Raw genomic sequence first — 16,909 nt, 5'->3', positions numbered from 1 at the left:
GGCAGGGAGGGTGGTGAGGGCTGGAGAGGGAAGGGGCAGAACAGAGGGAGTAGCTTTCTGGTGCTGATTTTCTTCCCTCCATCGTACAGCCCCCAAATCCACTCCTTCATGCTTGATGTCCTGCGGACCAGGTCCTGAAATACAAAAAGGCAACAGAGAAACTTTCAGCAACTTCCCAGGTGGCAGAGGAGGGAGAAAAAACAAAGGGTGATGTATAGGGGTGTGCAGAGACCACCACACAGCTGGAATCACCTGTCAGGACCCTTAGCAAATACTCTGAGCACAGCCTTGCTGTCCCACAGGGCACCAGCCCATCAGAGCTGTCTTCACCCATCCATCCTGCCCAGCTCCCTAGATGTTCGTCTTGACTAACATCAGCTGAGTCACAAGAGTAGAAACTTCTACCAAGGAGACAGGGTGGACCCCACAGTGTGCTGGGGTTCCCACAGCACTGACACCTGCTGCCTGCCTGGGACATATGTTGGAAATCCAGTCTCTAGCAGTGGGAACTGTCCCCAGGGGTAGGGCAAACAATGCCCCCATGCACTGAGGAAGCTTGCCCACGGTGCCAAGAAGAGGCAGGCACCAAACCCTAGGCCCTCTCCCCACTGAGCTCTACCCAGCAGCCACTGGGGCTCTACTGTTCTCGCATCTTACCAGGAGGGAGCTGGGGGCCACGGGTCACAGTCCGTGTTCCCAGAGAGGCGTGGGAACTGCCATAGTACAGCCGTAGAATCATCTTCAGTGGCTGCGGTGAAAGGCATCGTGACATGGCATCAGTGAGAGAGAAGAAAACTCATGGGATTAAAACCAATACAAAACCATGGCCACACCCTGATCTCAACGGGGTGGCACCCCCGGCAATGCCCATGGCTGTGCCTGGGTGAATGCACTGCTGATACAGCTCTCAGATGGGCCAGTGAAAGCTGCTCTGTTGCTAACCCTCACTTCCATCCAGCTATTCGTTCCCGGTCCCTATTCCAGGGTTAGGCCCCCTAAACCTCTCACTGCTGCTATCAATTCCTGCCCAGGGCCCCTTCCCTAGAAGATGTGTCCTAGAAGACTTCCTTGGAGTCCCAGCTGTGGGGCTCCTAGGTGTCAAGAGATATCTCTGGTGAGTAACACAAGACATGTCTGAGGGGAGAGGTGATGGAGCTGCCTCCAAAACTCAGTCATCTTGTGTGAGCGCAGCCACTTCTGCTTTACACAAAGTTCCCATCACTGTAAATAATTTCAGGGCTTGGGCCCCCAATGCATGCGCTTCTGGAGATAATCTCTGTACAGGCCAAAGGCTGCACAAAGCAGTTGCTGTAGGGGGATACTGGGAAACTTAAGAGGAGACCAACCATAGAAAGCAGATTTCGGATGCTGCACCAAGCTGCACAGTTCTTGCCTGGAATCTGGAAATAAAATACAAATTATTTCCGATGGACTACCAGTTCTCAAAAGTAAAAAGAAACATTCACTAGTAACTTCACGTGAACAACTTAAAACATAAAATCGTAGAGAAGTGGGGCTGGAAGAAGGGACCACCAGAGGTCACAGCCAGTCCAACCCCTGCCTGAGAGAGGAACATCTCTATCCAAACCATCCCATACAATCCACCATCTAAACTCTACATCAGACTGCCCTCAACCCTGACATGACGCAAGACGTAACACCCTCACCTGCCACAGGTGAAGCAGGAGAACCATGGCAGCAAACGTCCTGCTTCTATGAAATGTTATCAATATACACTTGAGAGATCTTGCATACAAGCCACACTCCCCACTACAGAGGAAGGAACCCCGCACCCCGACAGACCATACCAATCTCACCATGGGGTAAAATTCTTTCCTGACCCCAAATGTGGCGTTGGTCTGATCCTAGGCAGATGGGTAAGACCCTCTAGCCAGGAGCCTCTGGCTTTGGTCCCAGCAGGAGCATTGGCACAGCACAGTCAAGGTCCCCAGTCATAACACCCTCAAGGCACATATGTCCCAAAACATAACACCTTCACCTGCCTGTCTCCCCTGACTTCATAAAGAGGAAGAACAATCTGAGTGGCCTCAAGCTAATTCAATTCCCTTGCTTGAAGGGGATTCTCACTTGAAGCTTGGATTCTCACTTGGATTCGCACTTGAAGCTGAGATGACATGTAAACATATTCCAGCCCAGCACATGAAAGGGCAATTTCAGATACATCCTTACCACACGGGCCATTGCTGGAGTGCAGAACTGGAAAATCAGTTACCACTAACAGACTTGATACCTTTTGCAATGGCTCCAAGACATGCTGGATCCTCCCCTTCCCAGTGGGTCGAAGCTGACCAGGACTCCAAGTTTTTCCTGTCTGGAAAGTTTAACATGATGTTACTGGCAGAACTGTGAAGTCCAAGAGGTGCCCAGGAGGCCCGCTGTGTTAGGACTCGGGCAAGAGAAGACTGTGCACCAACCCAGCACTTCCACTCCCAAGGGATGCAATTAGGAAAGGTGGAAAAATACAGGAGCTACTGCATGAAGAACATCTCCACAGGAGCTTTAGGATTTCTGTTCCAATTGTATGATAAACAGCTGACAAAAGCCTCCCAGTTGCTCGGCAGTTTCACCTACCCATTAAGGCTGCCATGCTCTGCCACCTGATCTTGCAGGTTCCAGGCTTGGAGACATTGGCCAATAGCCCCTAGGCAGAATGGGGTTTTCTACATGTCTGTACAAAACATGAATTATCTCAGTGGGAACCTCTGAGAAAGGCAAAAAGGCTGCAAAGGGACATTCATGGACAAAGGTTCCTGCATCATGAGTCTAGAGGAGGCCGGGGCACAAACCTCTGCTTCCAGCAGTACCAAACGTCTGATCTTGCATCACAAGGTTGGCTTCCCTGGCAGTGGGGCCAGGGTGAGTGATAGCACTGGCATGGTGTCATATGGGAATTGGAGGGCACATTGTATTTCCATCACCTTCTCTCTCTGTCCATCCTGTCCATTTGGCTAGAAGTTGATACTTGGGATACAATAAGCATCCCAAGAATCAGAAACTCCTGTCAGGGAGACAGGGTGGGTCCCATGGGTTTCCGTTCCCACAGCACTGATAGGTGCTGCCTGCTAGAGACACATGTTGGAAATCTAGCTTCAAGCAGTGTGAAGTGTCCCCATGGGTAGTGGCCTGAAGGGATCCTAGCCTGGGTTCAAAGGCACAAGTGGACAGCTGGGAGAAAAACTCACCTCTGCCTGCCCTGTCTTCTTCCCAGACATGGCATCATCCTTGGTCCATGTCCTCCGAAAAGATCAAAGCATTTCTGTTTAGACCATGCAGTCCTGGCCACGGGGCTGCATCCCACTCACCTGAGGAAAAAACATGGACTGGGCCTTGTCACTAACCTGATGCATGGGATTTAAGGAGTAGGACAGAGGCTATTTCAAACCAGTTATGTCTTGTTTGGATTGATAGCATTGCAGGAGGCTGCCCCTGAGACCCAGAGTGAGCCTCAGTCCTCAGCTGTCTAGTGCTCCATGCGCCCAACTGCTACCAGTCTTGTCCTTAGCCACTATATCTCCTGAGAGGCATAAGTGGCTCCATCTGTCCCTGCAGCCATACCCATGCCTTGCAGGTGGTACTTTATATCACTTCAGGGGGTCCCTGGCTCCATCACAACACTTGGACCGCTCAGGCCTCAAACCTTTGTTGGGGCTTCAGCCTTCCTGGCTTTGGTCCTTTTTCTCTGGCTGTGCCTCGTCAGCCAAGGTCCATGGCCTTGGACTTCAGGTTCTGGACTTCAATCCCGTCTTGCCCTTCTCAGCCCCCTTAGGCCCCTGACCCTGGTCTTGCCCATCTTGGGCTACTTGGGCCCCTGGCCCTGCTCTCAACCACCTTGAGCTGCTTGGTCCCCTGGCCCTAGCCCTGGCAAAGCTGCTGCCTTGCATCCCTGCCCCCAGGGTCCCTGACCCAGGCTGGGCTGCTCTCATGCTGCTCAGGCCCTTTAAGGTCTCTCCCCTCTGCACAGCTCTATGCTGGGTGCCTCGCAGGTGCCCCCGTGACTTCCATACCACCCCCATAGCCACAACCCAGTCCTCCAGTCTTAGACTTCAGTGTAACACAAGTATAAGCAAGCAGCTTCCCAAGCTAAACTTTACCCTCACTCTGGGTCAATGCCCCACCATAAGGCATACCTCCCTTTAGCTAGGCTGACCATAACAAGATCATGGACATCCGGGACATTGCCCCAAACCTCTCCTCCCGCACTCTCACAAGCTGGCAGGGGGCTGGGTCGCCTTTAGGTGGGCAGCCGTTCCTGGCTGCTGCCTGCTAGCTGGGTTGTGCCACTCAGTGCCGTTCTGATTCCCTACCCTGCACCCCTGCATTTCTGAGGCACCCATTATAATTCTCCTCAGCCAGCCAGGCTGACCTCTTTAATCTGGGACTGTCTCGGCAAAACAGGCCAGGTGGTCACCCTTCCTTTAGCTGCTCTGTCTAGCACCCCTGGGTAGCTCGGGTGTCCATGGCACTGTTCCACGAGGCCTCTCTCTCTCCCAGGAGCTCCTTCCCCCCAGCATGCAGGGCAAGACTGCCCCTTTTGCCACAGGCCCTGGGCTTATATACCTCTAAGCCGCACCCCTTCCGGTCATGTGGCTCACCAGCCACACACAGGGGTTTCCCCTTTTCCCCATGGCCAGCACGTGCTCTCCTGCTGCAGCTGCACACAGCCCACTTGGCCCGCTGCACCCTCATTAAAGTGACAGGAGCCTCTGGCTTCCTGCCACGCCATTGATCCACACAGGAAACGGGTGCCGAGGGCGTTCCCTCTGACCTGATGATTTATTCTCTGACCAGGAAGATGAGCTGGAGAAAGATCCAGTCTGACAATGGAGGAGCAAAATGTTGGGAACACAGAGGAGAGGAGAGGAGAGGAGAGGAGAGGAGAGGAGGGCTGGCCACCTCTCAGCAGAGGGTCACACAGCCCTGGGGCCCAGCACTGCCAGCGATGGGCCCTTCTTATTCCCATACCCAAGCCGAGGAGGTCTCCACTACTACCACGTGAATTCAGCTGCACTCTGCGAAGCAACTGTTTTGCCAGTGGTGGTCTCTCTTCTGTGAATCGTACTGACCAGAAGCCCAGGGGTCCTGGACACGGCTGCCTGGGGCCCCATGGAAAACAGTCCCAGCCGTCCACCTCTAAGGAGAGGCAGCGAAGGTAGGAAAAGCCCCACATTTCTCTCACTGCTCTCTCTGGAAAAATGTAACGTGGTATTTTCCCTAAACATTTCTCTTACCTCAGCAGATGTTTTGGGGGACTCAGCCAGGCTCCCTCTCAGGGCTGATCCAAAACGCCCACAAGGTAGCAAACAAATTGCTCTCCGAGCTCGTCTCCTGTGCCATTGGCAGGCCCTGAGTGGAGAGAGGGGGTTAGCTGTGTGAGACTGGACTCGGGCAGAAGGCAGCGCAGGGGTCTGTATTTCAGACTACTAGAGTTGCAAGTCAATGCTTTCACATGGAGATGGAGTTAATTGTCACGTGCATGTGAAATCAAGGCTGTTACAGGCAGGATGGCATGACAGATTTCTTGGCACTAAGCTTTGTTGCCAAACAGTGCCTATTAGGGCTAAGCAAAGCAGTTTGCGATGGCATTTCGAAATCCTCCCCTTGCATGGCCTAAGAAACTGGGGAAAAGGAAAAAACAGAAGTAAAGCCTCCCTTTGGTATTTTTGAAGTGAGATGGTTCACACTATACCTGCAAACTATATTTCTGTTTCAGTCTTTACCTGAATGTATTTGTTTTGAAATGCATCTCCCCAAATTCAAATGAAATGCTTCAAGTACACACCAACTGCTGAAACTTCCTTAGCCTGACGAAGGGTTTTTGAACTCGAAAGCTTGCTTAATAACTATTCTCCAACTATTTGGGTTGGTCTAATGAAAGATATCAAATTCACTCAAGGAACCTTGTCTGCCTCATTCAAGCAAAACATTCGTTTCCTTCTTAGCTTGGCTTGGCTACTGCCTGAAAAACCAAATCCTCAGACACTTGCCATGGTCACAGGGGTGAGATTTCACTTCACAGCTGAACAGAAATGGGATTATTTCCCTCAGAGGAAGTAGCATCTCCTCTAGTTCAAGGTCTCCGTATCCCCAGACACCTGCTGCTCAGCTTCCTTTCCAGGCAACATTCCCAGAAGACCAGTCGAAATGCTAAGGAAGAGAACAGCCCGGGTAGGGGCTAAAAATCAGATGATGCCCACAAGTAAGGGACTGTGCAACGCACCCTGAAAGGAGGGGCATAGTTAAAAAGGGAGCTCGCCACACTATGGATTCTCTGTACGCCTGGAGACAAGGAGTCCCCACGGGCAGAAAGAGATTCTGCCGACTAAGTGAGAGCAGCAGGCAGCTGTCGCCTGGAAGGGTGGCTGGGATACCTGGGAAGGAGTTGATGGAGTGGCCTGGCCATCTTTGGAAGCAGGCTCTTGTTTTGCCAGAGTCTGAAAAAAGGAAACCCAGGTAGTCAGACAGTCTTCCCAGGGTTTTGTGGCTCCAGCAAAACTCAGCATCAGTCAAACACAGAACACAAGTAAATCACACATAATACACTGAAGCAAAGCCAGAGACAGTCGGTTCTGTTTGCTCTGTAAGGAGAGAAGGAGTAAGCCAGCAGTAAAGAGCGGGCACAGCCAGATGTCAGTCCTTCCTAGGGAACGCCTCTGTGGGCACAGCACGTTCCCCAGGCTGTTTCCCTCAGGGGGGTTGTAACTGGTCAAGCAGTTTCCAAAACCTGCTCCCACAGGAATGGCTCCATCTCTGCTCCATCAACTCAGGTGAGATTGTGCCATTAAACCAAGGGGATTCACTAGAAACAATTCCAGCCACCGCTACAGCTTTACCCAGCCGACAAAAGCCTCCTCGCTGTTTGGGAGTGTCACCCACTGGGTGCCTATGCACCTGCTCTGACCCGCTCTATTTAGAACCCAGCTCAGTGACTCTGGCCAAGTCCTGGAGGGCCGACCGCCTTGGATCGGCATTAACGGTGGTGCAATGAAGCTGCTTTCTGGCTGGGGCCCTGGATGAGGTCAGAAAAGTTATTTAAAGTTGCGGCCACTTGGCCTGATCCCTCTTCTTGTTCCTGGGGTGCTGAAGTCTGAATGCTGATTTGGGAGCCAGGAAAGCCTGATACCCATGGGCGGGGGGCGGCAGGGGGGCACCCATGCTCTTCACCGATGAAGCAAACTGAAACAATGTGCAGGACAAGCCTCAGGAACAGCAAGAGAAAATCTCTCAGGGCTTGAGACCTCTGTTCTCTCCCTCTGCTTTCTGGGTTTTTGAGTGGGATGAAGCTGTGTGAGGGACATCAATCCCTGCAGCAAACTGGCCAAGGTTGAAACCTGGCGTAAATCCAAAACACCATAAAACCAGTGGGACGTGTTCTTTTATTAGTATGATGAGATGTCCAAAAGGCGAACAAAATCTCAAACTGAAAGTCTAAAAGACTCTCAAAAAAAATTAAAACAGCAGTTAAAAGCCGTTCGGGAAAAATTGGCTGCTCCCCCAAATTACACGCTGGCCACCGCACCAATGTATCCAGCATTGCCCGGGGCGCCCCCACTGCCAAAGCCAGCAAAGAATATCCTTAACTTTTGTTCGAACCCTGCTCTCCTGAAACTCCCACATCAGCAACAACCGGTTCAACATCAGGCTGCAGCCCAGGCTAGTAACCCATTAGCTGAAGCTCCTTTGGTAAACTCATCTACGGAGCTTAATAGTCCAAACTCATCCACCGTACCTGCCACTCAATCATCACCAGTGTGACAATTTACTCCTGGGTCACAACCCACCACAGGTGTATTTAGAAGAATGAGAATAGGCACGGAAAGATCTGCCATTAATCTTAGATCCCGGGATGTACAAATTCTCCCCCTAAGACAAATGCCAGGCATTGGCACCAATGGAGAAAATATAGTAACTGTGCATGCACCCTGGACTCCAGGTGATCTCTAGAATTTAACTCAAAAATTCCCCCAAATCAGGGAAGACCCAGAAAAATTTCAGGAAGAATTGCAGACTGTTATAAATTGTTATAATCCAACATGGGCTGACATTAATCAGCTCATGCGATCCATTTTGCCCAAGGAAACTATGCTGAGTCTGTACGCTGCCAGTACTTGGCCAGATCAAAACCCAGGGACTGGCCAAGACTTTATTGACAAGAGAAATGCTTTGGTTCGGGCAGGTCTCACAATTTGCTCAAAAAAGGCAGACTGAACCAAAATAAATACCTGTAAACAAAACAAAAATTAACACCCCAGTGACTATTTGGAACTCCTCAAACAGGCATTTGAACGATATTCAGTAATGGATAACCCGGTTGGAAATGCTAAACAAGCAATAGTGGCAGCATTCGTCCAGGGACTTAACCCTAAAATTGCTGAGAAAATTCAAACAGTAATTATTGGCTGGGAAACTGAAGATTTGACTGAAGTCCTTGCTGCAGCTAACCATTTTCATAACAAATTGGAACGGTTCAAAGACAATGCTGAGTTTAAGTTAATGGCCTTACAGATTTCTCAGTTGCAGGGTCCAGGTAGAGGAAGGGGATGAGGACAGGGAAGGAGAGGCCCCAGTAGATTCAGGGGAAGAGATAGATCCTCGGGCCCACAAAACCCAGGCTATGGGAACCAATGTCATTATTGCAAGCAAGAAGGACATTGGAAATCAGAATGCCCCAACCGCCCCGGCCAAGGACCCAGCCCCCAGCCCCCACCTCCTCTTCCTGTCAGTTTTCCCAGTGTTGAATAGGACAGCCTGAGGGACAGTGACATCATCGCTCCTTTGCTTGCTACTGACCAATCCGGTCCCTTTGTTGAATGCCTTATTTCTGGTAAACCTGTCTCCTGTCTTGTTGATACCGAAGCTTCCCGCTCCACGCTAAGGGCTACTGAATTTCCTTTCCTACCTCATTCCCCTGAAACTGTAAATGCTGTCGGTATAGGCAGACAGCCTATCCCATATCCAGTCTCTGAACCTGTCTCCATCTCTATTGGCCCTTTGTCTGAAAATCATGCCTTTCTTCTTAGCCCTTGTGCACCTGCTGAACTCATTGCTTTAACACGTACTTGCATTCTTGTAAAAAAATCAAACCACAACCATTTATACTGACTCTAAGTATGCTTTTGGTGTTGTTCATGATTTTGGACAAATCTGGAAACAAAGAGGGTTCCTCACTTCATCAGGGACCCAAATCAGTCATGGTTGTTATGTAAAAGCACTCTTAGAAGCTGTTCAACTGCCTTCTGCTATTGCTATTGTTAAATGTAAAGCTCATGAGAAACCCGTTGATGATGTCACACGAGGAAATGATCGGGCAGACCGTTCTGCCAGAAACGCGGCCCTTTCTGGCCCACAGGCTCCTAACTCTGGTCTTGTTTGTTTTTCAGCAGACCAGTCTCCTTTGGCTAGCCTTTCAAGTCTGGCCCTTCTTCAAAAACAGGCCCTAAAAAAAGGAAAGGATGACTGGCTGCGTGCAGGATGTTCACTGCGCCCCGACTCTCTCTGGCGCTCCCCGGATGGCCGCCTGGTGGCGCCTAGAGAGCTTTTGCCACATCTTGCTCGTTTAACCCACACTGTGGCCCATACGAGCAAAGGGGGAATGATTGCTATAGTACAAAGAGATTGGTTTGCCCCAAATTTTCCTTCCATGGCACAACAGTACTGTAGCTCCTGTCCCATCTGTCTAGCTTACAATATTGGGCAACGGGTAAAAACGACACCCGCAGCCCATCCCCCTGCATGGGGACTGTTTGTAAATCTGCAAATGCTGCGAGCGAGGAGAGCCCCCCCCCGGCCTGGTCCGGCCCGGCCCGGCCCCGCTGCCGCTTCCCTGCCCTGCCCTGCCCGTGCTATGGGACCGCGAAGGATCGCAGGCGGACCAATCGGCGCACAGAACGGCATCCCTCCCAGCCAATCGCCGCACGTCTCCAGGTGTCCCCCTGGGTTTAGCAGGGAGCTGATGTTCTTCAGGGCAGCACAAAACGTGCCGAGGTCTTTGCAGGCAGCTTCCAAGCACAGTGTGGAGAGCAGGCACTTGGCCGCGGGCAGCGTCATGGGGGCCAGAGGGTTGGGCTTCCTCACATCGCACTTCAGAGCCTGCTTCACTTTCTTCCTCGGTTTCTCTTCCTTCTCAGCCCACTTTTCCCTGGGAAGAAATATTGAGTGCATGAAACCTCTCAGTCAGCTGCCTGCCTAGAAGCTTGTGTTGATAGAAAAGGGAGGGCGTTCAATGAAACTGAAGAGCAGTGCCTTGAAGAGGGGATGCTCGCCCCCGCTCTATTATACACAACGAGGCTGTAGACCTTACTGCCACAAGAAGCCATTGAGGCCATGGCCAGGCACCTGCACTTGTTCCCAGACAGAGAAAGGCCCCTAACTCTGAGCTCAGGGTCCCCAGAGGGAGACTCGGGGTGCATATGCACTGCAAACTGGAGGAGCAAGGGCATCCTGTGCAGACACCCCCAAAGCTGCTTCCGGGGAGCTCCGATGCCAGCATGAGAAACATTGAGCTGTGGAAACCCCAGGACCAGAGAGACTAGATTAAAGCTACGTGAGTTGGTCAGCACCCGCTGTATCACATCAGGAGAAACTGCTAGAGTTGCTGCATGTAGCTACAGCTGCAGCTGTTTTCCCACTTACCATTTGCATTGCCTTATTCACATCAGGGCCCTTTGCAAGGCGGCAGAGATAAAGGTCCTGTTCGGAGGCCCTCTCCTTCAGGGACAGAGGCTGGTGAGAGCTGAGCTAGAATGAAGGGCCCATGAGCCCTCTGCTGGAATTGTACAGAAACTCACCCGGAAAGGTTGTGTTGTCTGCAAAAATATCTAGTGTGCGGTTGTCTACGGTTTTCAGAGACTGTCAGGGGCTGCAAGGGACCTGGTAGATCGCCGGGTGCAGCCCCCTGCACTAGGCAGGAAAAGACACTGGGGTCAAATGACCCCAGCGAGGTGACCATCCAGTCTCCTGTTGAAGATGTCCAGGGTAGGTGACCGCACCACCCCTGGGGGGAGTTTATTCCACAGTCTGGACACCCTGACTGTGGAGGAGTTTTCCCTGGACTTGCACCTGACGCGGCTTCCAGGATTTTGTACCCATTGCTCCTGGTCTTCCCCAGGGGTGCCCTGGTGAACAGCTGTTCCCCAAGCCTTTGATGTACTCCCCGATGTAGCGGTAAGCTGCTACCACGTCCCCTCTCAGCCTGCTCTTCTGTGGGCTGAAGAGGCCCAAGTCCCTCGGCCTCTCCTCGTATGGCTTGTCTTGCAAGTCTCTGATCCTATGAGTGGCAGCGTGGTGTTTGCCCTGCGGGCCGCAACATCGCACTGCCAGCTCATGTTCGTGCGATGATCTAGCACTACCCCTAGGTCCCTTTCGGCTGTGGTACAAGTCTAATTGTTGCCACCGAGCCTGAGGTCTGCTGGGGACTGTTTGCCCCCAGATGCGGGTGTTTCAGGCATGCTCAGCAGGAATAAGGAGCCTGTCCCATCTATTTTGACTGTACAGACCTGCGGTCAGGACAATTGCTTCCTGGGTGTTTGCACAGCACCCACTGCTCTGGGGCCCTGGTCTCAGGGCAGGCCTCTAACCACGGTTGGGTTAGTCTTTACCTATCCTAAAGCAGTTCAGCAGGGGACTTTGTCCAGACTGATGCAGGACAGGCTTTACCTACTTAGCTGCCTGCTGTATTTTTCAGCTTAGGAAGGGAAAGAGCAAGGAAAATCATTTAGGAACAGGATGCAGAGGCTACTTGTACCTTCCTGTGGGGTGGGGTGGTGGGAGAGTGAAAGGTTTAATTGCTGGTGCCAGCACCACCTGTTAATCCATCCCCACCTCTCTTGAATGGAGACTGCCTCCCATGTGGACATGGGTGAAGCCCAGTAATTAGCCAGTATGCTGGCAACGTAGTGACATGTGGGGTTAACAGACTTTGAGATACTGGCCATGGCTGCAGAGAGGAGCGGGTAGTGCGATGCACGGTGAGCTGTCCTGGCCCCACAGCTGTTGCTACCAAGATGGGGGCGGGGGGTATTTCCAGGCCCCTAGACATGCCTTGGCACTTCCCAAGTGTGTCTACACAAGACACTTATTGCACATTAGCCTAATAATACTGTGCAGTAGCTTGTCATGGCAAAAAATGTGCTATTAGTCTACTGCGCAGTCTTATTCAGGTAATGTGCAGTTAGCATCACTAAATAACTATGTGCCAGTGCTACTGCACTGTAACTTTAGTGCATTTCGTTAGTACTTTATTAAGGAAGTACTAAAATAAATGCACAGTATCTAAGGCGCATTAATGAACACGAACCCACACAATGCAGTGTGCTGTGTGACACTCACTTAAAGCGAACATCTCACACAGGCTTCTCAGGTTGAGTGTCAGGATCTTGTTTCCTTTGCAGTGACTTGCACCGAGGCTGCAGTATGTTTCCAAGTAGATCCTGGGGTTGAAATCCATCTGATTCCCTTGTAAAACTGCTTCAGCAACTTTCTTAAGGACTGGATACAGAGGCTATGGGACGAGTGTTACTATAACAGCGTGCTGGGGCTGCGAGCTATTGCTGGGGGGGTGCTGGAGGATGGAAGTGGCCTACAGATGCTTGTGTGTGTCAGGAAAGCAGAGACATGTGGGATTGCTGAATATTCGTCAAAACTCATCCCTCTTCCAGCACCGCAGCAGAGGGCTGTAGGACAGGGCATCGTTCCCTGCTTTTATCATCCTTGTGAGTAACTGTGGGCATCGCTCCCTGTGTTTTATCATCCTCATGAGTAACTTTTCATGGCAGCAAAGTGAAGCAAAGTCAGCAGGAGAGGGATTCATTTTGGCTGTAGGAGTGCAACTCACTGAACCAGGCGGGAGATCCAGAAGTCTCTGAGCTCCCTAGGGATGCCTGTGAAGTAGGCACTTGGTAGTTAACATGTGACGGCATTTTTCTTGATGTATCACAGGCTTCAGAACAGGACGGAGAAGAAACTGTGCCCTGTGCGATGGGATGGGTTGCATTGGGTGAGTGAGATGCATTGGTGAAGTGGCATGGGAACTGCCCGCTGGGACAGCAAACAGCGCTATAGCTCGGCTCCAGACAGACTGTGCTGAGGGCACCTAAGGGCTGGCAGCCTTCTCTGGGTTTGCTTCATGCTAAACAGGGCTCTTGGTATTAGATGAGTTAGAAAGCAGCAAAAAAAAAAAAAAAAAAGCGGGGGGGGGGGGGGGTGTTGCAAAATAACTCCTCCAAACTGGCAAAAGTTTCCAGTTCTGTTTTATTGATCCATAGATGAGAACTCCGTGCAGAAATAGTTTGCATGTTATACTGGATACGAGCATTTTCTATTCAAGAGTTAAAGCAGACTATTGTGTTTCAGGCAGGTGTAATTAGTTCTAAGAAGCCGATCTAATGGATTATTTGATTGTTTTCAATGCAGACCAGAGGGCAAATCACTCTCCACAAGAAACAACAAATACCATCTGACTCACAACCCACTTCCTCTCCCATTCCTGGCATTGGTGCCTCCTATTATCAAAGACTGGGATCAGACAGACCAGACATTGGACCAAAAACCACAGGGCCCATCTTGGGTGCCCATATACAGTGCCCTTCCAGACGTGGTGTAAGGTTTGTCAAGAGCTTGAGAAACCCAGGGCCTGAAAAGATCTGGACTGGCATAAGCAATCCATGATTAGTACATGTGGAAGCAACACCCTGGCCACTCTCAAGGCAGTTTTCACGTTGCTCCTGTTGTTCAGGGTCAGAAGACACTAGCATCACACCTGAGAGTCTGCGCTCCTCTCCTGCCTAGCGGGGACTTCCACTCGCATGCAAATGCTGCAATTTCTTATTTTTTAAGGAGATGTGTGTATTTTCACAGGAAAGGGTGAAACACATTTTAAGCAGGAATATATGCATCATCCTGGGCATAATGTAGCTTTTTAATTAATTTAATTTTAATTTCTATTTTAGAAGGATCCTTTTGTGTCCCACTTATTCTCCAAGGGACTTAAATCACTTTCTCTTTGTGGGTGACAATGAAGTACATCCCAGAGAAATGGCAGATTTCCTGCATGGTGTCGCCGTCCCTGGAGAGGACATCAAACTCCTGAATGGCAGAGCCAGTTGCACTAAGGGCCCCCCTCAAAAATTCCTCTGTCAGAACCAAACAGAAGAACTTTTTGGGACCGACCATGTAGAAACTGGTGCCCAAATCTCCACTCAGCACCAAATGCCCCCATGGCTTTAGCAGAGAGCTGATGTTCTTCAGAGCAGCACGGTAGGAGCTCTGGTCTTTGCAGACTGTTTCCAAGCAAAATGATGACACCGGGCAGTCAGCCGGAGGGAGGACATCTGGATCCAGGGGCTTAGACTCTACCTAAGACTACCTTCAACCCTGATGCAACATAGACCTAGCATCTTAACCTGCCACTAGTAAAGCAGAGGAACCACAGCTTCCTTTAGATGTTGCCACTATACGATCAAGAGGTCCTGGGTAGAGACCACATCCCCCACTATAGAGAAAGGCAAAACCCCCACTGTCCAGAACAAGCCCTTTCTCTGAGCACAACCCTACCCCCAGCACCTTGCATGAGCAAACTGAGGGAGAGGGTAAGAAATGGAGGAGTGTTACTTCTTGGGAATATCCAAGCTTCCTATGCCTCAAATCCCTGACCTGTAAAAAAATGTCTATCCCTGCTGAAATTGTGGTGTCCTGGCAATGTGGTCGGGAAGGACATGGGTGATGCACATTTCCAGGGAACTCATAAACCTAAGGAAAAGGATGACATAGTACAGTTAGAGAACAATTCAGCGTTTATTGGAAACAATGGCAAGCCACACATAATACATTTGGTTTAGGTCTAGTAGAGTCAGTCTCTCATGTTCATCACTGGGAATATTTAATAAAGCTGTATTTTGATTCCATTTTTCATACAGCTAATTTTGAGAAGTAACGTGACATTTGACAAACACTTGAGCAGCATCCATTGAGTTATCTGGAGATGCCAAAAATGTGGAGAGCAAGAACAAGGACAACCACCACGACAGAGAACAACTTTCCTCTCACGATGTGGTTTCCTGGAGGTTTGCTTCAGAAAATGCCAAGGCCAAAAGGACAGGGTGTGCAGAAAGCGTTCAAGAATCACCTAAATTTAAGGCATGTTAATCAGCATATTTCTACTGGACTATCTACTGCAAAGGAATTTGATTTTGATTTGTTGCTGCAGCAACTAAGTTTTGGGTGCCACTGTTGAAATGGGCACAGTATCCAGAGTCTCTCTTGCCTGAAGAAGGGTGTATGTGCCTGAAAACTTGCAAAGGACAATATTTCCAACTATTTAGTTGGTCTAGAGAGCACCAAGGAAAAAGAACTGTTTGCTGCTACAGAAGAAGGCGAAACCCCCTATAGTTCCCACTCAGGCTACGTGACAACTTGACTTTTCTGCTCATAAATCCCAAATTCCATCAGTTCCAATCAATCCCCTTCCAAGGAATGAGGACAGATCAAGGCCAAGATACCAATTAGGGTCTGCTAGTTATTGCCTCAAATTGTCCCTCTATGAGAGTAAACGTCTTCAGTCCAAATTAAGGGCATGTAGGAAAATCTTTCCCTGTCATCACGGGGAATGCACAACAATTAAAGGAGAAGAGAGCCATGACCAGCAAGAGAATGAAGCCTTAATAAGATTCTCTTTTCCCACTGGGGACAATTTTCCCCCAATTCTCCAAGGGACTTAATCACTTTAATTTTTGCGAGCGACAATGAAGTACATCCCAGAGAAATCACAGATGTCGTGCTGGGCCACGTCAGCCCAGGAGACAACCTCAACTGTCTCAACGGTGAAGCCCGTTGCACTAAGAGCCTCCCACAGAAATTCCTCTGTCAGGGGCAAGCAGGAGAACTTTTTGGGACCGACCATGTAGAAACTGGTGCCCAAATCTCCGCTCAGCACCAAGTGCCCCCCTGGCTTTAGCAGAGAGCTGATGTTCCTCAGAGCGGCGCGGTAGGAGCTCTGGTCTTTGCAGGCAGCTTCCAAGCACAGCGATGAGACCAGGCAGTCGGCCGGAGGCAGGACAACGGGATCCAAGGGGTTGCTTTTGTGGATATCACATTTTAGGACGCGTTTGATGGCTCCTCGTAACTTCCCCTCTTTCTCAGCCCATTTGTTCCTAAAGAGAGAAGAGGAAAGAGAGAGAGGAAAGCAAGAGGTTATCTGTTTTGGTGTGTTTTAAATGCCTTCCCCAGGATACAGATCTGAGAAATGGGCACGTGGGTTTTGTGTCTCTGATTTCCATTCCCTTGGAGAAGGATTTAATAAAGGGGGGAGCTTTGAAAGCCATTTTGCCCCACCCTCCCTGAAATTTGGGTGGATTCTCACGGGCAGGCTTAAACCCACGGGATTTCGATGGCAGTTCGGTACCTGTCTCCCTCCAGCTCACACACGTGCTGCACCACCAGAGTCCAGTCAAATGCTCCGGGCTCGTTCTTCAGCCACTTCAGCAGCTCCTGGCAATTTTGGTCTATATACTCTGAAGCAATAATCTCCTTAAATGACTCGCAGGCAGAAAGCAGCTGGTAAATGGTGGGTCCACTGCCAATATCAATCAGGGTGTGGCCGTCACAGCACCTGGTTGGGGTTAAAGAATGGTTCAAGATGATCATCACCTCTTCCCCATGCTGCATGCCCTCCAGCAGAGGCAGGGGACAAGCAGCCCCCCTAAAGCTGCAGCCTTTCCTGATTCTTGCTCTGCTTTACGGGTGCTCCTTCCTTTCCAGGAGCTGCAGAAATGAACTGATAAAGAGCCAAAACAATGCTTGAGTTTTTGCAGTTTCTCCTCCCTGCTCCCCCTGCACTCAGCCTCTTTCCATTCATGAACCATACCAAAAACATGATTTCTATTGCACCTAGGTGAGC

At 50.4% G+C, this 16,909-nt stretch overlaps 1 protein-coding gene and 1 long non-coding RNA gene across 2 annotated transcripts; both read right to left on the bottom strand.

Moving 5' to 3' along the window:
* Nucleotides 1-675: 675 nt before the first annotated feature.
* On the bottom strand, nt 676-2,545 carry LOC132244894 (uncharacterized). Its single transcript, XR_009456723.1, has 3 exons — nt 2,252-2,545; nt 1,347-1,400; nt 676-748 (listed from the first exon to the last, which is right to left on the bottom strand). It is a non-coding gene; the product is annotated as an uncharacterized LOC132244894 (long non-coding RNA).
* A 12,004-nt stretch (nt 2,546-14,549) lies between these two features.
* Nucleotides 14,550-16,909, bottom strand: LOC132244821 (nicotinamide N-methyltransferase-like). Its single transcript, XM_059717341.1, has 2 exons — nt 16,415-16,909; nt 14,550-16,163 (listed from the first exon to the last, which is right to left on the bottom strand). Exons 1-2 carry the CDS (start codon nt 16,675-16,677, stop codon nt 15,737-15,739), a joined length of 690 nt encoding a protein of 229 aa, XP_059573324.1. The 5' UTR covers nt 16,678-16,909; the 3' UTR covers nt 14,550-15,736.

This window comes from Alligator mississippiensis, chromosome 14 (assembly GCF_030867095.1).
Source record: "Alligator mississippiensis isolate rAllMis1 chromosome 14, rAllMis1, whole genome shotgun sequence".
NCBI lineage: Eukaryota > Metazoa > Chordata > Crocodylia > Alligatoridae > Alligator > Alligator mississippiensis.
Note: the sequence above shows the minus strand (reverse complement) of the source record. Positions and strands in the feature narration are given on the sequence as shown.